This window comes from Mirounga angustirostris, unplaced genomic scaffold (assembly GCF_029215605.1).
Source record: "Mirounga angustirostris isolate CCGP_5_RB_7025 unplaced genomic scaffold, mMirAng1.0.hap1 SCAF_6, whole genome shotgun sequence".
NCBI classification, from domain to species: Eukaryota; Metazoa; Chordata; class Mammalia; order Carnivora; family Phocidae; genus Mirounga; species Mirounga angustirostris.
Genome location: NW_026991714.1, coordinates 128,966,258 through 128,989,997, shown reverse-complemented (window position 1 = coordinate 128,989,997; position 23,740 = coordinate 128,966,258). Strand labels below are relative to the sequence as shown.

The window sequence follows — 23,740 nt, the reverse complement described above, 5'->3', positions numbered from 1 at the left end:
AAACCAGCTTCTCCCATGGTGTCGTGACTTCAGCTCCCTCCTTTTCCTGATTAACCCATATGAAGAAATTTCTTAAAGAATCCTGTCTTCCAGATTGTAGCTCTTGCCTCTTTTTAAACTTGGAATTTATTCTGTTCTATTGAGTCTTCAGATTTAGCTTCTGTTTTTTTGTTGGTTAAATGTAATATTCTGTTAAATGTTACCATCTTGAGGATCCATCAGGAGGTGTGGTCTGTGTTGATTATCAGAACTATTCTCATTCCAAGTTGTTCTCAGCAGTGGTGTGTGTGCGCGCACGCACGCGTGTGTGCACGTGTGTACTTATTAGAGAAAGTGTCATGTTAGCCATGACATTAATATTGACTCCAAACCCGAATGAAGTAGCATGTAAAAACACATTTCTTTCTTCCCAATCATAGCAGACTATTTTCAGTGTTACCAGTATCATGTTTGGCAGAGTACCCCATAATTAATAAGTAACATAGCTGTTAAATATAACTTTGTCAGAATTACCTCAAAGCTTAATAAAGCTCGGTGTTTTTGCCTCTGTTTCAGGGATTTAACATCAAAAGTGTACAATCACAAGGTTTTAAACTGAATGTATGGGACATTGGTGGACAGAGAAAAATCAGACCATACTGGAGAAATTATTTTGAAAATACTGATATTCTCGTAAGTATTCCTTCTCATGCACTAATTCATAGTCTTTTCTGCAGTGTGTTAGGAATATTAACACTGTAATGTTCTTTCTTGTCAGTAATTCCACTGCTATAACATTAGTCACTATGAATTTAGGGCTAGCAGGAGGCTGCAGATTGTGAGAAACATCTTTGTATAATTTGTATATGAGTTTTGCTTTTGCTCAATACAATGTTGTGCCCACACTTGCCTTGACAAAATAAAGTATTAATTACCATAGTGATTTGAACATCAGAAGGGAAATCAGAAGATAGTGCCCCTGACTCCACCATCCCCAGGAAATCAACAAGAGTATCCCAAAGAGGCAACCAAGATGGTGGAGGTCCTGGAAATAATGATGCATAAAGAATGGTCTAAAGACAGATATTCTTCCTAGAAAAGAAACTTGGAACTGTTCTCAGTTGCTTTCAAGATCTATGTTAAGTCAGAGAGTTTTGCCTCATCATGAATAGTTCTAGAGGACTGGGTGAGGAGCAGTTTGGGGAGTACTAGGTGGTAGAGTTTAACTCAGAATAAGGAAAAAGTCTCCTATCATTTTCACTGTCTGGAAGTAGAAGCAGCTGCCCTGTGCACTGGGGATTCCCTGGCTCAGGCAGCATTCATTCAGGAAGGGGCTGAGATCTTAGCTCCCAGCTCACTGTCACGTTCTGTAGGACTACTGTTTCAGAATTCTTGGAGAGCTCACTATCCACATATTCCATTTCTCCAATACCTCAGCCTCTCAGTTCATCCACCCTACCTTAGCTACTCTCTGTCATGATCATGGTCTAAAACCAGGGGGTCTCATGAACTTGGATAGGAAAAAAAAACCTGCATATTATTTTCATTAAACTCTAATGGAGGGAACACCTGGGTGGCTCAGATGGTTGGGCGTCTACTTTCGGCTCAGGTCATGATCCCGGGGTCCTGGGATCGAGTCCCGCATCGGGCTCCCTGCTGGGCGGGGAGCCTGCTTCTCCATCTGTCTCTGCCTCTCTCTCTCTCTGACTCTCATGAATAAATAAAAAAAAAAAAATAAAAAAAAAACATTTTAAACTCTAATGGAAAGTTTGCATTTACTACAGTTCTGCCCATAGACAAGGAACTGCCATAAAGTCAGCCATGTTGGTGACTTCATTACCAATAGAAACCATCGTGCATCTCAAATAACTTCACTCTCTGCTTTTGCTTCCTATGCGTCTTTCTACTGGATTATTCTATGGGCATGCACACAGCCTGTGGCTTCTCTTGTTTAGAAACAAAAAACTCTTGCCCGGGCTGTGTATCCCATCCAGATACTGCCCTACTCAGTTTCTCTTTAAAACAAAACTCTGTTAAGAGTTTCCTGAGCTCTGTCCTCACTTCCTCCTCCTCTTCTCTCTTGAACCCTCCATTCAAGCTCACCAAGAATTCCACATTGCTAAGGTTTACCATCCTCCTCTTACTTGACCTAGCCGTACAGTTAATGAAGTCGGTCATGCAGTCATTGAAACATTATCTTCCCCTGTTTTCCAGAATACCGTTCTATCTATCTTGGATTTTCCTCGTATCTCACTGGCTACTCTTTCTCAATCTCCATTGCTTTTTTCCCCTTTGTTTCCCTCCAAATGTTGGCGTGCCCCCACAATTCAGGCCCGTGCTTTTCTTCTCTAAGTTGTGGCTTAAGTGACCTCATCCAATTTCAAGGCATTAATTACCACCTACATGCTGGTGAATCCCACCCCATTATCTCCAACCGGAAACTCTCCCCTGAACCTCGGTTTCATATATAGCTAGCTGCCTATTTGACATCTCCACTTCAGTAGCTAGTAAGTCCCTTCATCCTCAACATGTCCAGAACCAAATTACTATCTTCATCCACCCCTCCCCAGATCTGCTGCTTCTATCTTCTTCTCAGTAAATGACAGTTCAAATTCATCCAAAAGCATTGGAGTCATCCTTGGCTCCTTTTCTTCTCACTCCCCACCTCTGACCTATCAGCCAATCCTGCCAGTTCTACCTTAGAATATTTCTAGAATCTGACCACTTCTTTCCAGCCCATTGCTACTGTGCATTGATTTTTGCAGTGTCATCCCCACTAGTCTCCTTGCTTCTGCCTTTCCTCCCTAAAGTCTCTTCTCAGTGCTATATCTATAGTGATCCCATTAACACATAAGCTTCCCATCTCAGAATAAAGCCAAAGTTCTAACACTGGCCTACAAGACCCCCTGCCTTCTGGCTTGTCTTACTTGTCTTGTCTTCCCCCTCTCTAACTTGGTGCCAGCCACACTGGCCTGCTTGCTTTTCCTTCCACACTGGCATACTCCCACCTCAGGGCCTTGGTCATTGCTATTTGCAGTGCTAGGATTCTTTTCCCTTCGATATCCTCATGGCTTACCCGCTCACCTCCTTCAAGTCTCTGCTCAGATGTCACTTTACCACTGAGACCTTCTCTGATGACTATATTTAAAATTGTGACTCCTATCCCTACCCTTCGGGCACTGTAATTTTTCTCTGCTTTTTTTTCTTTTCTTTGATCAGGCCTATTGGTACTCATCACCATCAGAAATGTTTTTATTTATTACCCTTCTCCCCCCTGGAATGTAATGTCTACAAAGACAGGGACTTTGTTGTTTTTGTTTTGTTTTGTTTTTTTCCAACTTTTGTATCCCCAGTGCTTAGAAAAGTACCAAATGAAATGGACAAAAATTTGTAAGATACACTTTATTAGAATTTAAAACTTCTGCTCTGAGAAAGACACTATTAAGAAAATAAAGATATAAGCCACAGACTGGGGAAAATATTTGCAAAACACACATGGGATAAAGTACTTGTATCTAAAATAAACAAAGAGCGGCGCCTGGGTGGCTCAGTTGGTTAAGCGTCGACTCTTGATTTTGGCTCAGATCATGATCTCAGGGTTCTGAGATCGAGCCCCTCGTCAGGCTCCACACTGAGCATGGAGCCTGCTTAGGATTCTCTCTCCTTCTCCCTTTGCCCCTCCCCCCCCAAAATACACACACACGCACACACCTCTTAAAACTCGACAGTAAGAAAACAAAAAACCCAATTAATAAGGGGCAAAAGACACCTCACCAATGAAGATACACAGATAAGCATATGAAAAGATAATTATCTTAGGGAACTGAAAAACAATGAAATGCCACTACATACATACCAGAATGGCTAAAATCTCAAAAACTGATGATACCAAACGCTGACAAGGAGGAACAGCAACAGGAACTCCTATTCATTGCCTGTGGGAATACAAAGTGGTACAACCACTTTGGAAGATAGTGTGCAGTTTCTTACAAAGCTAAATATAATCTTATTAAACCGTGTGATCCAGCAGTCATTCTAATCTACCCAATTAGATGAAAACTTATGTCCACACAAAATCCTGCACATGAATGCTAATAGCAGCTTTATTCATAATTACCAAAAATTGGAAGCAACTGAGATGTCTTGCAGTAGGGAATGAACAAACTGTCGTACATCTATATAATAGCATATTATTTCTTGATAAAAAGAAATGGAAAAAAAATTTTTTTAAAGGGGCTATCAAGCCACAAAAAGACATGGAGGAAACTTAAATGCATATTACTAAGCCAAAGTCAGTCTGAAAAACGATACATGCTCTGTTTCCAACTATACAACATTTTTTAAAAGGCAAACTATAGAAATTAGTAAAAATCTCTACAAGTAAAAGATTAGTGGTTGCCAGAACTCCCAGGGGAGAGTGGAGGGATGGATGAATAGGTGACATACAGAGGATTTTTAGAGTGACAAAACTATTCTGTATGAAACCGTAAGGTGCATACATGTTAGTATGGATCAGTCAAAATCCATAGTTTAAAATACAAAGAATGACTGTGATGTATCAATATTGGCTCATGAATTGTGAGAAATGCACCACACTAATGCAAAAGGTTACCAGGGGAGACTGGGGGAGGGAATGGAGGTGGGGTAGGTATACAGAACTCCGTGCTATCTATGCAATTACTCTGTAAATAAAAAACTGCTGGGTGCCTGGGTGGCTCAGTTGGTTAAGCGACTGCCTTCGGCTCAGGTCATGATCGTGGAGTCCCTGGATCGAGTCCCGCATCGGGCTCCCTGCTCGGCAGGGAGTCTGCTTCTTCCTCTGACCCTCCCGACCCTCCCCCCTCTCATGTGCTCTCTCTCTCAGTCTCTCTCTCTTAAATAAATAAATAAAATCTTAAAAAAAAAAAAAAACTGCTTAAAAAATAAAGTGAGGGGGGACATCTGGGTGGCCCAGTCAGTTAAGAGTCTGCCTTTGGCTCAGGTCATGATCCCAGGGTCCTGGAGCCCTACATCGGGCTCCCTGCTCAGTGGGGAGCTGCTTCTCCCTTTACCTGCCACTCCCCCTGCTTGTGCTCTCTCTCTGACAAATAAATAAATAAAAATCTTTAAAAAAAATTGAAGTGTGGGACACCTGGGTGGCTCAGTCAGTTGAGCGTCTGCCTTCAGCTCAGGTTATGATCCCGGGACCAAGTCCCACATCGGGCTCCCTGCTCAGCGGAGAGCCGGCTTCTCCCTCTGCCTGCCTCTCTCCCTGCTTGTGTGCTCTCTCTCTCTGACAACTAATTAAATAAAATCTTTTTTTAAAAAATTAAAGTGAATTAATTATAGATTGAAGTCAAATCATTATGCTGTACACCTTAAGCTTATGCAGTGCTGTATGCCAATTATATCTCAATAAAACTGGGGGAGGGGCTATAGATTTGTGCTTTTTCAGTCAAGAGTTAGGGAAAAGCAGGTGGCTGAGAGAAGTAACAGTTCATTCTGTTCATCTGCTGGATTAAGGTACTTTGAAAGAAATACCCAAATAAGAGCAATATTTAAGGACATTAATGACCATGAGGCTCAATAAGGAGGCCTCAACCTTTCTGGTCTACTTTTAAATCACAAGCTCTAACACCTTGAGGGTAGACTGCAAAGTAGTTGTAACATGACCCAGATTCCACATTTCTTACTAGCTGAGAGTGCCCCGGAATTATCAGACAATCCAGTAAAAGTCAGTTCTGAGCTACCCGAGAGGAGCTTTCTCCAGCTACCTTAGGCTGCCAGTTCCAGACAGTGTTTTGGATTCCAAGTTAACCTTTCATTATTTTCTGGTGCCGTTTGAGATTAAACAAGTCTGGGGGAGCAGCTGAGTCCCCAGGGTTAGATTCTAAGGCCTTGTGACTCAGCCCTGTCTGCCAGTTTCATAAGCAGCTTGGAGTGGCAGTGGTTGATGGGTTATATTAGTTTGGCTGTATATAATAGTCTTTCATTGTTGGTTGAAAAGACCTATTACCCTAGCCTCCACACTGCCTAGAAGAGCAGGGTTGAAGCTTGACACACTTAGTTACCTGGTTAATTCTTTTCATTTATCTCTAGAGTGCAGTAAGAAATTCTTACTTACTTTATTTATTTTTTAAAGACACATTCAGCGTCATGATCAGACTGTTACATTTAGCAATCAACAGCATGCGTGCAAAAAAATAAACCTACATTAAAACCCTCTGTTGGAATGTTTTATGCTTTCCCTGGAACAGAAACTAAAATAACCTGTTACACAATTAGTCACAAATACAGTCCTTGAGTTTTTTGCCCACGCACATGAGTATTGTCTAAAACATGTCTTCTTTGTAGCAGCGAGGCCCTGCCACCACTGTGCTTGGCTGAGGTCACAAATCTGTTGTAACCTGTAGCTTCCCTGTCACTTCCCTGGCTCTCCTCTCCTACTCAGCTTTGTTTCCTGGCAGCGATGAAAACCCAGTGCCGCTGGCGTAGCTACTGCTGCTGCTGGAACCACCACAGCCATCTTGGTTTCTTTCGATTTGGTAAAGTTTGGCAAAGTACTGGCCTCCACCACCATGGGGGCCAGAGCGTCTGCCTCCAAAATTTGAGGATTGATTGTTGTAATTGTCAAAATCATTACGGCTTCCACCACCTCCAGGGTTGCTTCCATCATTACTGAATCCCCACTGCCACCAAAGTCACCTTGCCCGCGAAAGTTCCCTCCACGACCAAAGTTGTCACTCCCACCAAAACCACCTCCATCACTACCAGTGAAGTTTCCAGAACCACCTCAGCCTCTTTGGCTGGATGAAACACTAGCCATCTCTTGCTTAGACAGAGCTTTCCTTACTTCACAGTCATGGCCATTCACAGTATGGGATTTTTGAATGACAATCTTGTCTACAGAGTCATGGTCATCAAATGTCACAAAAGCAAAGCCTCTCTTCTTGCCACTGCCTCGGTCAGTCATGATTTCAGTCACTTCAATTTTCCCGTACTGTTTAAAATAATCTCTTGGATGATGTTCTTCAGTGTCTTCTTTCATGCCACCAACAACAATCTTTTTCACATTTAAGTGGGTACCAGCCTTTGAGAATCTTTTCTTGAGACAGCCCTCTTTGGTTCCACAACTCTTCCATCCACCTTATGTGGCCTTGCATTCATGGCTGCCTCCACCTCCTCCACATTGGCATCCCAGACAAACCCAAGGTCTCTGAAGCCCTTGGTGTTTGGATCTCTCATTACCACACAATGTGCCGTAAGCGTTCCCATTGCTCAAAATGGCTCCTCAGACTCTCATCAGTTGTTTCAAAGCTCAAACCTCTGATGAAGAGCCTCCACAGCTGTTCAGGCTCTTTGGGAGACGCTGACTTAGACCTGATGGTGGTGGGAGGGGAGACTTTAATGATGCTTACTTGGCGGCGCCCACGGACAGAAAGAAGTAATCCCAGAAGTTCTTACTTTAGAGCAGGTGTCGACAAACTGATCCAGCCTGCCTCCTATTATTATGTAGCCTGTGAGCTAAGAATGGTTTTCACATTTTTAAGTGGTTGGGGGAAAAAATCGAAAGAATAATATTTCATAACACATGAAAATAATATGAAATTTAAAGTTCAGAGTCCATAAATGAAGTACTGTTGGAACACAGCCACGTCCACTTGTTTATGGATTTTCTATGGTTTGCACTACAACAGCAAAGTTCAGTAGTTATGAAAGAGATTGTGTAGGCCACAGAGCCTAAAATATTTACCACCTAACTCCTTACAGAAAAAGATTGACAAACCCCACTTTTGAGCATTAAATGGTTCTCTAGAGGTTTGAAAGAGGGCAACTCCTAGAAGTGCCAGTTATTCTCAGGGAAGATGATATTGAGAACAGCTGACTTCAGCTTTAATAATTTGGGAGAAATGACTAAGAAATAAAATTTGAGGGGTCATAGAAGGAGGGGATAGAACGTCTTCCATTTCTCTTGGACCAGAAGATAACAGCTTTTTGATAGATTGAAAATACATAGTTTTTCAAGACATGGTCATATTACTTCTAAACTCTCTTTGCTTTATTATCAGTTTTGTGTTCAGATGCAACATAATATAAACAAAGTAACTTTGTCATCATTTCCATGCCCAAAGTGTAGGACATCAAGTGAGATAGATCTCAAACAATCATCTCTTGTATTATTTCCATGATATCACTCACACTTGAGCCTGAGTACTTCTAGAACACAAATAATTGAAAACCACATTACCCAGAAACCTCATTTGTCAGTTTCAGCTTCCTCTTAGACTTTTGCTGGAGCTATCATATCAAGCCCACTTGTTAGTGTCATCTTATCTCTGCCTACCGCTCTTGTGGAGGAATACTATGGAGCAGTAAAATGGCCAAAAGGTGGCAGCAGGAGGGAGGAGGACCAGAAGTAAGAGGAGAAACAAAGAGCCCTCCGTTCACATGGCTGGATAACTAACTAGTCTCTGGATAATCTAGAGTTGGTTGAACTTCTGTCAAGAAAAAATCATCTTCTCTTGCTCTTCCTCCCACAGCCAAATAAAAATTTCAAAACAACTGCCAAGGAAGATATGAATTGGCTTTGCTTAGGTAAAACATCATTCTGAGTGCCATGGATTATAACTTCATTTTAGAATAGCTTATGAAACTTGATTTTTGAAAGTCCATAATGTTTTTTTTAATATTTTATTTTTTAAGTAATCTCCACTCCATCATGGGACTCGGACTCACAACCCCGAGATCAAGAGTCACACACTCCACCGACTGAGTCAGCCTGGTGCCCCAGTTCATGTTTTAAGATCGGTTAGAAACACTGTAAATGTTTAACTTTCCCTGATACTTTCAGAGTATTTTTTCTTTTTTTTTTACTAAAGATTTTATTTATTTGAGAGGGAGTGAGGGAGAGAGAGAGAATGAGTGAGCAAGAGTGCAAGAGCAGGGAGAGAAAGAAGCAGACTCCCCACTGAGCAGGGAGCCACATGCAGGGCTCGATCCCAGGATCCTGGGATCATGACCTGAGCTGAAGGCAGAGGCTTAACCGACTGAGCCACCCAGGTGCCCCCAGGGTATTTTTTTTTTCATTGGCAGTTTGTTTAGATAAAGTTTCTAAAAAAATTTTTTTACTTGACTAGATTAACAGCTATTAAAAAAAAAAAAAAAGATAGACTAACCTTATCCTTAGCTATTGACCAGAAGAAAACAGGTACTTGGGTGAAAATGTGAAGACAGTGGACAGCACTGGGGAGGCAGGCGACAGGGAGGAGAGTATGCCACTGCAGAAAAACAAATTTGTGGGATCACCAGAGACTGGCTTGTGCTAATGACTTTTTCACTTGGCCGTTTTAATAAATGGGGCAGTTGTTTTATAGACTCTCTCCTGGAATTATTGTGTAATAATTTCAAATTTTATAAAAGTTATGTGAGAAACATACTAAATGATAGAATTTATGTGCAGTTTAGGAAAATCCTCCTTCTGAATCTTTTTTTTTTTTCTAAGTAAATTCTACCCCCAACATGGGGCTCAAAATCATGACCCTGATCAAGAGTCACATGCTCCCCCCAGCGGAGCTAGTCAGGTGCCTCCTCCTTTTGAAACTTTTAATGAAAATGTTTCCTGTGAAATTTCCTGTCAAAGCAATAAATAGCAAGTAATTTAGCAATTTTAAGTTAAAAACGTCTTCTCATTCACCTTCGGACTCTGGTATTTGGTGATCTTTCTTGTCTGTGATTTAAACCATCTTTCCATTCCTCCTTTCTCTCCAATTGTCTGTGTTTCATCATATAAAACATCAATTTCTTAACTGTATCTTTGTCTTCTCAGCCTTGTCTCAGCCTGTCTCAGCCTCCTCTTTCCACTCTTCCCTTCTTACTCACATCCTTTGCTCCCAAGTAGAGTTTTTCCTACTTTGTAATTTCTTTCTTGCCCACAGACCTCCTCGCTGCTTTCAGGCGGCCCTCTGAGCCCAATCCCTCCCAACCATCACCTGCCCCTCCCTCTCCCTCCCTCCTTCCCATCTTCTTGCACTGTTAGCTGAGTGAAGATCATCCTAACCCACTGTATACTCCCCACTAATTCCAATCAACTCTGTATAGTGAGGTTTACTTCCCATTGCATTCCTTCTTTCCACAGCTGTGTTTATACGATGCCTGCTACTTTCAAAACGCCAGCCCCTCCAGGAGAAAAACTAAGCTACCACCATGTTCTCCATGTTGACTTATAAGACAGTCAGCATCAAATCTGGAGTATTTGTGGGCAGAGCCCATTAATGCATGTATTGATACTGAGTCAGAGTAATAGAACGATAACAATAAGGCTGCAAAAAAAAAAAAAAAAAAAAAAAAAACGAGACCAAAGACGTAAATCTTTCCTCTTCCTGTGATTCTCCATGAAAGAAACATAGGGTATTCTTCATAGGAAAGGCTGAGACTTGGTTCCTGGTATAATACTTAGCATGAGTAACTCTAAATGAGAGAACAAAAAGCAAGGGAATTTTAATTTTTTTTTCAAAAGAGAGCCAATGTTCAGAGTAGCACAGAATTTGACATGCATACAGAAATGCCTGTTTGCATTACAGTGTACCAGTTTATGTAATTGAAGGGAGGGAGAGGTGAGACTTGCAGTTTATTTTTTGGTGTTGTTTTTTTTTTAATAAAGATTTTATTTATTTGTCAGAGAGAGAGAGCACAAGGAGGGGGAGCTGCAGGCAGAGGGAGAAGCAGGCTCCCCACTGAGCAGAGAGCCCGATGTGGGACTTGATTCGAGGACCCTGGGATCATGACCTGAGCCGAAGGCAGATGCTTAACCACTGAGCTGCCCAGGCGTCCCTTTTGTTGTTTTTAAGTGAATACGCTCTTTTAAAAGAGTGTTTTTATAATACCATTAGTTTAATAACAAAATTCTTTAAAGAAGGCTTGCAAATTTGATAATTTTTAAGATTAGCAACTGGGAAAACATTTAATATGTTGTTTAATGAAAAAAAAAAAGGCCTACAAGGGGCACCTGGCTGGCTTAGTTAGAGGAGTGTGCAACTCTTGATCTCAGGGTCATGAGTTTCCCCACATTGGGGGTGGAGATTACTTAAATAAATAATATTTTTTTAAAAAGGCCGACAAAATTGTATCTATAATTTTCTTTTTTAATTATGAAGAAGGATTAGAAGGGAACTTTCACAAGAAATTAAAATAATTAATGTGTTTGGGTTCTATAACTTTAGGTGATTTTTCTCCTTTGGTCTTACTTCATTTCCCTTATTGTTCTTATAGGATGTTATTTATGCAATTAATAAAATTCAGTTATGGGAAAGAAAACTTGGGATTTATAATTTACAGTGACTCTTGAGACTTCTCTTACTTCTGGCAAAGCCTGTGCCCTTGCTATTTCCAATGCTTGATCTTAACCTCCCAGCAAGCCTGAGAAGGTGGGAATAGAATGGAGATCAGTGGGTCTCCTGCCTTGGCACCTGAAGTCAGCGTGTAGTTAATACTGCAGAATGTACTTTCAGAGCCATGATGCTCCAGGACTGTGGTATTTGTAAATGCCTCAAAACACCATCCCTTCCTGACAATTTGGGAAGCAGAACAGCAGAGTGCTCAAGAGCACCTGTGGACTTTACTGTCGGGTAGGCCTGAGTTTGAATCCGAGTCTTATTAGAACTTGAGCATAATACTTAACTTCTTTGGGCTTATGTTTATCTATGTATAAAATGGGAAAATAATGAAATCTATCTCATAGAGTCATAATGAGGATTAATAGGGTAAATCTAAGCAAGAATGTTCAGCGAATACACAATAAATATACCTATTTTTATCCTTCTTGGCTCTCCTGACATCTGCTTTGGTGCTTTGCTGGACATATTTTCTGGGTATCCCCCTTAAATCAATCAATCAATCAATGAATTAGTTTATTTTGCATCCATAGATGAGGTAAGAGTTTTCAGCTCAGTTTCCATTTGTTGTGCTAATGAGAAATCTGCCTGGGGATCCTCTGCTCCTTCTGCAGAAGGTGCCCTATCTTCTTCTATATCTGTTTATTGAAGTAACCTTCTCCTTTTACTTTACAGATATATGTAATTGACAGTGCAGACAGAAAAAGATTTGAAGAGACGGGTCAGGTAAATAATTCTTCTGTTGAGATATTTTCCAAATAACTGGGTATTCATTAATCTACCTTGTAAAGGTATGAGAGCGAGGGAGGCATTTTTTAACCTTTGCAGTTTAAACAACACAGTCATTCTGGCAAGCAAGCAAAACTACCAGTTGCAAAAAAAAAAAAAAAAGTTTAAAAAAAGGTTTTTGGAAAGAAAATTAGTTGAGAGTCCTTCAAATTATTTTTTGATTACAGCCTTTTAGTTTTAGTCAAATTAAATAAACAAGATATAAGCAAATGGAACTTGCCACCATGCTTAAAAGCTCTTCAGGTTTCTTCCCAGGCCACTTACAAATTAACCCAGAGGAACAATTCATTTGTCATTTCTATGTACATTTTTCAATAGCAGCTTAATTGATCCAAGGGTACCTCTGACAAATTTGAAGGGATGGGAGGAAATATGCAAGCCAAGACTAAGCTGCCCTTGTTTCCAAGCCAAGAGATAGATAGACTTAGAACCCAAATATGGCTTTACATGCAAAGTACACATCAATATGATTACACGGTGAGATTTGTGTACACAATTTTAAAGAGAGAAGCAGTGGTCATTGACCATTTTACCCAGATGGAGTATACTGATAAGAAGCAAGGAATAGAATGACCTCTTTAGAGAAGTGTGCAGAGTCCTTGGTCTGTGTCCTAAACTACCACAGATGGCCTTCCAAAGGTAGTATTCCCCATGTTTATGTTGCCTTTTCCTGAAAATTAGTTTGAGAACTCCTTTCCATACCTTGATGATTTCTATATCATTACTCATGAAAAGCAATGCTAAACATGAGCTTAGAGGTAAAGGATGTTAATAGGGTGATCTGCCTCTGGAACCATCCAGTTCCCTTTGACAGCTCCAGTGTCCTAAGCAGCTATAATGTGAGTTTGATAGGGAAGAGGTGGGTCCTCGTAGGTAAATATACACCCTCTCCTATGCTTATTGCAGACAGAATCAACGTACAGTTAAGACTCCAACCAATAACCAAAACATCAGACATACTGCCAGACGGACTAAGATAGATAGTTATGTTAGGATGTGAGTTTGATGAAGTGCAATGCACATGCATGCATGCTTTGAAGGTAGAGATTGATGAAGCAGCATTATAATCTCCAAAGTCACTGCCATTTACAGTTTAAAATATGTGTGTGTGCATGTGTGCACACACGCATGCGTTGAAAGTCATTTGCAGATAACAACCTTGAGTAAGTTTTAAATCTCTGTCCACAACTTGTGTTCTCCTTTGAACAGTGTTCCTCAAAGTATGATCTCTGAATCCATGGCAGAACCACTTGCGGAGCGTGTTGAAATGCAGATTCCTAGGCCCTACCTCAGGCTTTCCAAAGTCAGCATCTCTGGGGTAGGCCTAGGAATCTGCCAGGGAATTCTTCCCCAGGCTCAAGTTTGAGCACCATTGCCCTTAGAAGTTGCTAGTTGAGCAGCTTAACACTTCTGTTTTTTCCTAGTTAGAAATACATGATTAAATATCATAGATTTCATCCTTCCCTTCCCATCCATTCCCAAAATGATCCAGGAACTAGCTGAATTACTGGAGGAAGAAAAACTAAGTTGTGTGCCAGTGCTCATCTTTGCTAACAAGCAAGATTTGCTCACGGCAGCCCCTGCCTCTGAAATTGCAGAAGGACTAAACCTGCATACCATCCGCGACCGCGTCTGGCAGATCCAGTCCTGCTCAGCTCTCACAGGAGAGGGCGTTCAGGTGAGATTACCAGAAGGCTTGGTTACCTGGCAACATAACACCCAACCAATGTAGCCTGTCTCATTGGTTGAGCTGAGCTAGATAGAAAAAGATATGAAACAAATAGCCTTTGATTGGCAGATGAACTGCTCCAGGATGTGAAGGGCATGGAGGAGTTTGGTTCTTTTTTACTTAGCAACCAATTTGATAATCATTAACTATTCCAGGAAAGCCACAGATAAACCACCCCACGCGAGGGACAAACTACCCCATTGGGTAGAAGGTCAGAACAGAAGACCTTTGAAGATGCTTTCTAACTAGGATTCTTTGATGACTGGGTTGGGGATTTTGTGTTGTGTCTAATATTATGGGTGCTAAATACTTGGGCTCCCAAGGTAACAGCTGTCAACAATCATGCACACCAGTTATCCTAGAAGTGTTTTGATTTTTCTCTTGGCTAACTCTCCTGCCCTCAGGGCTGGTGTCTCTTTCCTGCTGCTTCAGGTTGGTTTCCCACTGGGAGGCTTCTGCTGACAGAAAGCCCCACGCTTTATACTGAGGAACCATAAACCGGAAGAGCAGTGTCCCCCCTCACTTGATATTAATTTAGGGCAGAAAATGGTTGTATCCCAGCTACCTGAGAGCCTGCATCCTCAAAGAATGAGAAAGTTTCAGCTCTGATGCTTCCCACCAAGCAGCCTCAAACCAGTTGACACTTAGGGCTACTTCTTTATTCTGGAGCCCCAGCATGCCAACATGCCTCAATTTAAACATCTGGTATACCTGCCAGGAAAGTGCCACAGTGCTGTGAGAACCAGACAGTAGTGCTCTAGGATGCTGGGCGGGGGGTGGGGGGGGGTGGATTAACAACATCTGAAGAAACAGTATCTTCCCCTATTGCCATATGGCAGGTGTCATAACAGCACGGCCAGTTTGCTTTTCTCTCAACTTGGGTCGTTGCAATTTGATTCTCCATTTTTGTCCTGCAGCCTCCTTCCATTTCACTTCTAATGCTCTTCCCTCTCTCCTAAGACATTTGACATTGATTGGTCTTAAAACTGCCGGACTGCTTTTATCTCAATCAATCACTTCCAAGAATTATCTCAGTTGTTCCATCTGTTTGCTGCTTTGGCTTTTTTCTGTTACACAAACAGCCGGAGCCTGCTTCTATGCTTGTTGGCCTCTAGATCAGAGGGCAGACCAGTCCGCCCTGGATGAGCGCCTCCTCCTCCAGAATCCTCAATACCTGCACCCTGGGAAGCTCTACGTGCGTGTGTGTGTGTGTGTGTGTGTGTGTGTGTGTGTGTGGTGTTGTGGAGGCTCTCAGGTAACCAGAGAGGCCCTCGGCTGCATCCCCAGAACAGAAGCCAGAGCTCTGTGGGTCCCTGTGAGGTTTAGGTTTGGGAGGGGCAGGTGTTCAGTCTTACGTATTTCCTTCCATCCTAGACTCTGGCTATAAAAGTAATACATTCTCATTGTGAATCATGTACAAGTATATAAAACTAAAAACTGAAAAGTTCTTTCCTCTCCCCTAATCCCACTGGACAAAGGAACTGATCACACTAGTTTTTTCTTCTCAAGCCTCCTCTATAAAATTGCAATCACATATGTGATTATATTTCTACCAGGTTTCAAATTAACTGCATTTTTCAGCTTAATTTACAAGCTGGTCCAACAAGTATACTACAACCCAGCATGTTTTTGATAGGTAAACTCTGATCATTTTATTTAGTTTCTCACTTAAAAAAAAAGAAACCCAAGTTTTGCCTAAGGCAGTTCCCTGGATTGTGCATAAAATGGTATTCATGAGGCCTGAGGTTATTTTGGTGAGGAGGCAGCCCAGGAAAGGATAATAGCTTTCTTGTGTTTGTACAAACTACTTCAGGAAGAGGATTCTGCCTCTCTAAATGGTTTAAAACACAAATAATATAGAAAGTAGAGAACAGGGGTGCCTGGTTGGTTCAGCTGGTATAGTGTGTGACTCTTGATCTTGGGGTTGTGAGTTTTGAGCCCCATGTTGGGTGTAGATAACTTAAAAATAAAAAAAAAAAGAAAGAAAAAAGAAAAAAAGGAAGGTAGAAAATGTCTTGAGTTGCAGACTCCAAAGGTGGTACTAGAGAAAATACATGTTGTGTGCATACTCCTGAAAAAATGGGAATTGACAGCTCTGTAATCTTCACTGGGCCAGAGTGTTGAAAGGAAGAAAAAGGAAAGCTGGAATTAGCAGTGAGGCTCTTGTTTTCTTCAGCCAGCCTTCGGGATGTCAAAAGGAGGGCTAGAGTTATCTAGAATCAGTATTTAGAGTATTGGCATTCAAGTCAAGGGTGCTTGCTTCTTCAGAGGAGCCTGGAGGTTGGGAGGGAGCACTCCTCATTGCCCAGCCCCCACTCCCCCCACTGCCCCTCTCCACTCAGGCAGAGATTAGGAGGGTAGAGAGCTCGGTGTTCATGGCTGTGTCACCCACCATGGAAGTGGAGTTCCCTTCAAGTCACAGGATCTTTATGCCAAAAAAGAGGCAGTGAGCTATCAGACTGAGGGTGGGGTTAGTTAGGCAAGGGAGAGCTTTAAAATCAACCAGTTTGAATCAAGTGAGATGTCATATGTGGTTTGATTTTGTGCAGAATGTTCTTCTCAGATCAGGGACCTTCAGCAACCAGGTTCACAGGAAATGATATCAAGAGAGATACAACAAAGAACTGTGAACAAGAAAAATAATGATTTTATATGAAGGAGAAATAGTTTGAAGGTCACTTAATTAGTTTAGTAGATAGTACCATGGTGTATAGAATTGGGTAGTTAAGACTGGGATTTCAAGGTTAATGAGATTAGATTATGGTTAATAGAATGATATAAATTTAGAGAATTTAACCATTATTTGAAATGGGTTATTTAATAAAAATGTTAATTAAGAAGGGAATCTGCTGTCTATTGTCCTTTAATGGTAACCTTTGGGGACTGGAGAAAGGTCGGGGAGTTTTCTATGGAAATGCTTTTTTCATTGTGAGGCACTGATTGACCATGTCCCTCCCTCAGGTAATGCCTCTGACCTCAGCTCCTGCCCACTCAGCCAGTTTCTTGGTTTTCACTTTAAAAAGAGTCACTTACTTGGAATTCTTTTCCTGCATTGCTTAGTTCAAGTGTAGGCCTTTAATGATTCTGATTAATTAAGGCTTTAAGTATTCCTCAAAATGAAAGACGTCACTAGAAAAATGTCCATAAGATCACTTTCAGGCATGGATACTGTGTAATAATTACTAAAATGCCCTTATTCCTATTTCATCCTCCCACTCTTCCACCCACTACCCCCTGAAAGCTGGTCAGTAATGGGCAAAGCTACCAAAATGATCAGACATGAAATGGGTCAAGTAACATCTGGCACCACAGCTCTAATGACCCTGAAAGAAAATGTACCAAGATTTTTTAAAAAGACCTGGGATTTCTGTTACAGTTTCAGGTGTTCAAAGACAGTGTCCCTATTTACATTGTGTTTGAGCGTATGTGTTTCATCTTAAATGCGTTTGTGAGACCTGTCTCATACCGATAAGTAACACCCTCCGGTGGGTGAGCTGAGCAGCAGGCTCGGGTCCACTAGATGGTGAGCCAAACCCTCAGGACTGATAGGGCAGATACATCGCTTCTCCTTAGCGGAGTAGCTCCAACACATGATTTGAGATGAAGAAAGTTAGTGATTCCTGGGAATGATTTGAGGTTCTTGTTCTACCTGATATTCTGAAGGCAAATAAATATGAGCCCCTGCTCTGGGTATGGAAATGGACTTTTGGGGGCTTCAGGAAAGTTCAGAACAGGTCTTTCTTTGCCTGATTGATGGTGATGAGGAGGCCGGGCCATCATGTGATTAAAGCGGTTTTCATGGGAAACTGTCAAGAGCAGAGCTTAGGTAAAGGGCACTAGAAGCTGAAGAAGAACATCAATCTTGGAAACTCTGTCCTGCTGAGAGGCTCACAGTCCAGAGGAGTGATCAGAAGAGACCCAGTTATGTCAAGTAGCTGAATGCAGAGAGAGGAGAAACTGAACTATGTCTGGGCTGGGAAACCTGCAGCCCCCTCAGCCACACCGCCTTACAGATGCACGGGGGGCAGCCGCCCTCCGGCCCCCCTGCCCCAGGGCATAGCATCTAGCTCCAGACGCTCTTCTTTCCCCTGCATGTCTAGAAAGTGGTGAACAGAGGATCTGGCTTGGAGCCAGAGAAAGGTAGAGGAATTGATCCCTCTTCCACCTACAAACCTGAACTGGAACCCTGAAGCATGGCTCTCCTCTGCTCTTGTAGTTTCAGGTGGTTGCAGATATTCGCTTTCTACAATGCCGTGTGTGTTTAATTGAAATTATACTGGATTAGAATTTCCTTTCAAAGCAGAAATCAGCAGTTTCAGCCTGGCCTCTAGCCTCAGTCATCATGGAGTCCTGCCTACACCGGTAGCTTTGAGCTCTCAGGTTTTCCTGCGGTTTGCTCTCCGTGCCCTCCACCTGATGCTCACCATCTCTCCCACATCTCTCCCACATCCCCGATCTTCCTGCTCCAAACAGGAGCAATCGGGCTCACAGTCGTCTCAGACATAGAAAGGACCATCAGCAACCTAAGCCCTGCCTGATGTGGGAGCTGTCTTTCAGAGCGCTTTGCACATGGCCACTAAACGTTCACTGGCCAAGTTTCTGGGTTTTGTTTCTTTTTTTAACCTTGATCTAGAGGACTTTGCCCTTAATAAGCCAACAGAATTTCAATATTTTTAAAAATGACATTTACCCCTCCTTTCTAAGGCCTGACGTCAGTTATTTTTGACTCCAAGTGTACATGGAACTGCCTATCTACAAGTCAGACCTCAGGGCTATTTTTAAATTTTCAAACCTCTCTACAGACCAAGAAAGCAAACTTGGAACATGTGATTTTGCTACCTCTCTGGTGCGGTACCTTTGTCACCAGAAAAAAAATATTAATAGTGAGCAATATTTCATGTACGCTACATCAAGCTGCTCCTTGGCCCTTGGGGCCCTGTGGCACGACGGGATAGGCTGTGATGCTCCGCAGGAGTCTGAGCTCCTCGTCATCTTAAAGCAATTACTGATGTGACGGTGTAGTCCTCCTGGCGTTAAAAACCAGGCCCACCCAACCATAGCTGCTACTGCTTCCTTCCAACCATCAGGCAGTGATGGATGCATGGTAGAAAGAACAAGTTCAAAGGAGCAGTGCAGTCACTCTTCCCACAGAAAGGGGCATCGCGCGGCACCTGGGTGGCTCAGTCAGTTAAGCGTCTGCCTTCGGCTCAGGTCATGATCCCGGGGTCCTGGGATGGAGCCCCACCTTGGGCTCCTTGCTCAGTGGGGAGCCTGCTTCTCCCTCTTCCTTTGCTGCCCCACCCCCTCTTGTGCGTGCGCACTCTCTTTCTCTCTCAAATAAATAAATAAAATTTAAAAAAAGAAAGAAAGGGGCATTGCACCTTCAGTCTTGGAGCATAGGGGTCCGGGACTCCTATGTTTCCACCTAGATGGTTAGGGGCAGCCTTGATTTTTTCCCAGTGTTTAACATAGGGAATAATATCATGACATAGTAAAATGTAAATTTTTTTTCCTTTCCATGATGCTAAACAAAGCTCAGTATTTGAGGTTCAGGGACTCTCTTTAGTCTCTATTATTGAACTGAAGCTAATCAGTTCCAATTGGGTTTCAGCAAGGTTGGTCAGGAGGAGGTGCCGGGGAGTTCTACCCATACCCTAAGACTGTCATCCCATGACAGAGATCAAATGTGCAGAAATTTGGTCAAACCAGTTTTTAACAATAAAGGTTCAACCCTTCAACAAACCTATGAGTTCATTTCCTCATCTGGAGGCAGAGCAGTAACCTACTTCAAGTAGACAATCGCCTTTCCTCAGTCGTCTGTTTTAAAAAAACATGGCCTCTCCAAATTCAGGCAAGGGCCGTGGGGTGCACTGGCGCGAACACGGGGAGCAGAAGGTCCCTGGGCTCGTTGCCGCCGAGCGCCGGGCGGCCGCCGCCGACAGTGGTCTGGCAGATGGCCCATCGGCTGGGCTCTCGCGGCAGGGGAGGTACGCAGGCTTCCACACGCAGCGCGGGAATCTTGAGAGTTAAGTGACCAAAACCAGCCTCTGACCGCTCCCGAGCGGCAGCAGAGCCGTGCAGGGGGCTTGGCTGGGGGTCCCGCCCGGGCCATGGCCCCGTGCCAGTCGGAAGTCCTGAGCACGCAGAGCCTGGACCGCTCCCTTTCCCAGCTGCAGGGTGACCCGCACCCTGTCTCAGGCGGCGGCATTCCCTGAGAAGTGGGGCCGCCTGGGGAGCCTGCGTTCACGGCCTGCCTCTGCCTCCCACGGCCCTGGCGCCCATTTCCTCCTCCGGGCCGTGGAAACTGGAATAGTACCTGCTTCACAGCGTTGTGACAAGGATTCATTTCAAAGATAGAAATTTCGAGTCTGCTGGAGGCCAGACAGCGTGATACCAGGCTAGGTTCTGTAAACGCCTCCTCAGGCCAGTCGGACCCGGACCCTCCTGTCAGGGCTCCTGGGCGACACCACTGTCTTTCCTCTGCAGGGGGCAACTTGGCACAGCTTGTCCCTGCTTTGACTGAAGAGGCACCACCCCGTGAACCATGGCCTCCCTGGCACCTCTTACCTCCAGCTCAGGTTCTCCTCTGGGTAATGACAGGAAAGGGACCATTCCCCAACCTCCAGACACTTGAAACCGGGGCAGCCTCCGAGCGCCAGAGCAGCCACGCGGCTTTGTCCCGATTCCATCTCCGCGTGCCGCCCGCACTCCTCCAGGTTCCCGGCCGCAGCTGTGGAGGCCCGGGGGCCCGCAGGTCAGCCGCTGGGGCCTGACCTCTGAGCGCCCTCTGGCGGCAAGACTGTGGCTGGAAGGGCTTTGCCACCCGGGCCCTCGCGGACATCTGGAAGACACTGCCTCGCGGCCGGGCTCCCTGCTTGAAATCCCCTCTACCTCCATAACAGATACCCAGGGAGAGGCTGCCCCTCACCCTCCGCATTCTGCTTTGGGTTCCTGCAGCTGAGTAAATATTTTTCCTATCTCTTTGACTGCATTCATGTTCAGTTACATATAATAAAAGAACCCCCCCTATAATCAGCCATAAAACAAGAGGAAAAATTGCCATTCGTGTAGTGTGGGAAAACAGTTCGTGATTTCTCTGAGAAGATGATTTGATAAAATCTGCAAGGCTCTTTAGAGGAGAAAATACGAAGGTGCACACCTTTGATAGTGTTTGTACGGGTTCCTGAAGGTGGAATGTGCTACACAAGTGCTGAGCTGTTCAGCTTCGAAGGCAAAGAGAAGATGGTTATCTTATTCATCCCTCTTTTATTTGTAAAATCTTTTTTGTCTCCTGGCAGGTGATCTTTTTTTTTTCCTGGAAACCAATTAGCTACTGAAATTAAACATGCTTCTCTTTAAATTAATCCTTTTCATAAAATGGTCTTAAAATTGGCCTCAGCTTCTCACAGTAAGGAGCTGACCCAGTTGTAACTGGAGACGCATTTGGAGTCCACCTTTCTCCCACCTCGGCATCCCCCCACCCTTGCCCCCACTGTTGCCAGGTGCTGTCCGCCTTTGGGCTTCGGGCGGTGGCCAGCCACATCTTGGCAAAGGCCCTAAGGTCTGCCCTGGGACAGCCAACAGATTACCTGGTTCTCCCGCCCAAGTGCTCTGATGGCAACTGACAAGAGTTTTAATCACTGTAAATTCAGGTTATGGTCAGATTAGCCAGGAGATAGGATGCTTGCTGGTTGTTTTGCAGTGATGTATTGTTTATGGGATTAATGCTCTGAACGGCCAAGGGTGTCAGCTGATATTTATTACTTTAAGCTGTCTCAGCTGTTCAGGTTCAACTGCTAGCTCCATGGTCACAGGAAATGCGGGCTCTGCATGTCATGTATGCCCTGAGATGTGCAAATGTGACCGGGACCTCAGCGAGTATGTGTTACAGATGCCAGAGGAAAGGGATTCATTGCCGGAGCCTCCTTTGATTTTGTTCCGGGCTTCTGAGGGAACTCCGCACAGCCCTGAAGGTCGGAGAGACTCTGGGGAAGGGGAGAGCATTCGGGGATGGCTCCAGAGGGGGTTGAAAAGGAGGTCATCTCTGGCAGGCCTGGCATCCATGGGAAATCATGCTGCCTGCCAGGTGGCTGTAGGCGTTCTGTGGTTTTTACCCCTGTCCCTCTCCAGCCTTCTAAGAGAGGACACTTTCAAGGTCACTGTGCCTTTAAGGGAACCTTCTCCCCAGTCCCTCAGCTTGGTAGTGCTTAAAGCTGCAAGAATCAGACCAGCCCTTGGAAACCTATGTGTAGTGCTGCTCGAAGAGAAATAAATGCACATTGCCCCAGTGTGTGTCTAGTAACACACACTACAGTTGGTTTGTTTTTCTAAAAAAATTTAATTTAACCCAAGTGTACACTGTCACATTGTAAACACACTGGGGCACCAGAAGGGTGGCTTATTGAATTTAATGCCCTGGCGAAGGTCAGCTTTTAGAAAAAGCCAAAAATGGCTGGAATCTCTGATAGCTCTTCAATCAGGCCTTGGATCCAGGCAGATGTGTTTATTTTTTCAGAGGGAGTTCCTAAGGATCCATCTCAAGTTCAGACACTGGGCACTCCCCCTCCCATCTCCCTCCTGTGCTCTCAGAGGCCCCCCTTCTCCTCCCCAGGAGGCCACTGTCCCTGGTCACCTAGGTGGGCCCCTGGGGCAAGCAAACTCCCCAGAGCTTGAGGTTGGGGAGGGAGGACCCGGACCCCCCTCTCCTTCCCCGGGCTTGAGTGTGTGGTGCTTTTCTTACAACTAACACTGCCTTTCTCTGCCCATTTCCCTCAAAGGACGGCATGAACTGGGTCTGCAAAAATGTCAATGCAAAGAAGAAATAAAATCTAGTCGAACGGAGAGACGCAGGAGCTGCGGGAGCTGAATTCTGTCCTGAAAAACACTAATTTGCTGCTTTCTGACCAAATGTTTTTCCATCTGTGTACAGCTACAGCTGTTTGAAGAGAGGGAACAACACAGTTTAAAAAGAATCCCCATTCCAGCAGTAGATTTAACTGATCTCTGAGGTTCAGTATCATTTTTCAAATAAAGGAATTATATTATTTCCTCTGCATAATTGAAATAGTATTAAATGTCTCAAAGCACATGATTAGAAAATGAGATCTTTTAAATGAGCAAGAGATTACACTGCAGTTTAGACAATTCCAGTGGGCTTTTTTTCTTTCAGAAAAAAAAAGAAAAGAAAAGAAAAGAAGAAAGGAAAAGAGGAAGAAGCAGCTTATGCTGCATTCATTTATTTCCTGACCTGTCCCTTACATTCCTCCCTACCCACCCCCCTTCCCCCCCATGGTTCTGAAACCACAGTGTTTGCTGGTGCTGGGCAGTGATTTTTACCATCACCAACCAAGCTAGGGTGGGAAGCGGCCTGGCGGGGGGGGGGGGGGGGGGGGGGGGAGGGTGGATAGCAGATGATTAAACCATCTTGTCATGCAGGTAGGAGACTGTGTATGTAATCCTCAAAACCTTTCTTGCAAACAAGTCACCACCGAAACATACCTCGTCCCCGCCCCCCCTACCCCCCTGGCCAGCCACACAGGGAAGCAAATTCTTATGACTTTTGACTGTAATGACATCTGGAATGTAAGGAGAGGTGGGAGGTTTAATTCCAGAAAAATTACAAGGTCCTTAAAAAGCCCTCTCCCATCGAGGGCTCAGGCTGGCGTAAACAGGCTTTCTCCAGTTCAGTGAAGCAGTGAGCCTCCGACTCTGAGATTAGCTAGCTTCTCCATGGCCGTCCTATAGAAGGGATTTCTAAAGCTCAAAGAATTCTGTTTAAATGATCACAATAGGCCGCCGCTATCAGACTTTAAAAATAAGTGCGGCTCTACCAAGAACCTGCCCCACGGAGAAAAGGCTGGCCGATCGATTTTTA

At 43.8% G+C, this 23,740-nt stretch overlaps 1 protein-coding gene across 1 annotated transcript in view; it reads left to right on the top strand.

Annotated features, from left to right (window-relative positions):
* The window catches only part of ARL3 (ADP ribosylation factor like GTPase 3), a 35,505-nt gene extending 12,581 nt beyond the window's left edge, over positions 1 to 22,924 (top strand). Inside the window, exons 3-6 of the mRNA XM_045878717.3 lie at positions 556 to 672; positions 12,024 to 12,074; positions 13,630 to 13,815; positions 22,644 to 22,924. Coding sequence (XP_045734673.1) covers positions 556 to 672; positions 12,024 to 12,074; positions 13,630 to 13,815; positions 22,644 to 22,691 — 402 coding nt within the window. The 3' untranslated portion in view covers positions 22,692 to 22,924. The remainder of the gene's footprint in view (positions 1 to 555; positions 673 to 12,023; positions 12,075 to 13,629; positions 13,816 to 22,643) is intronic.
* Positions 22,925 to 23,740: the final 816 nt, after the last annotated feature.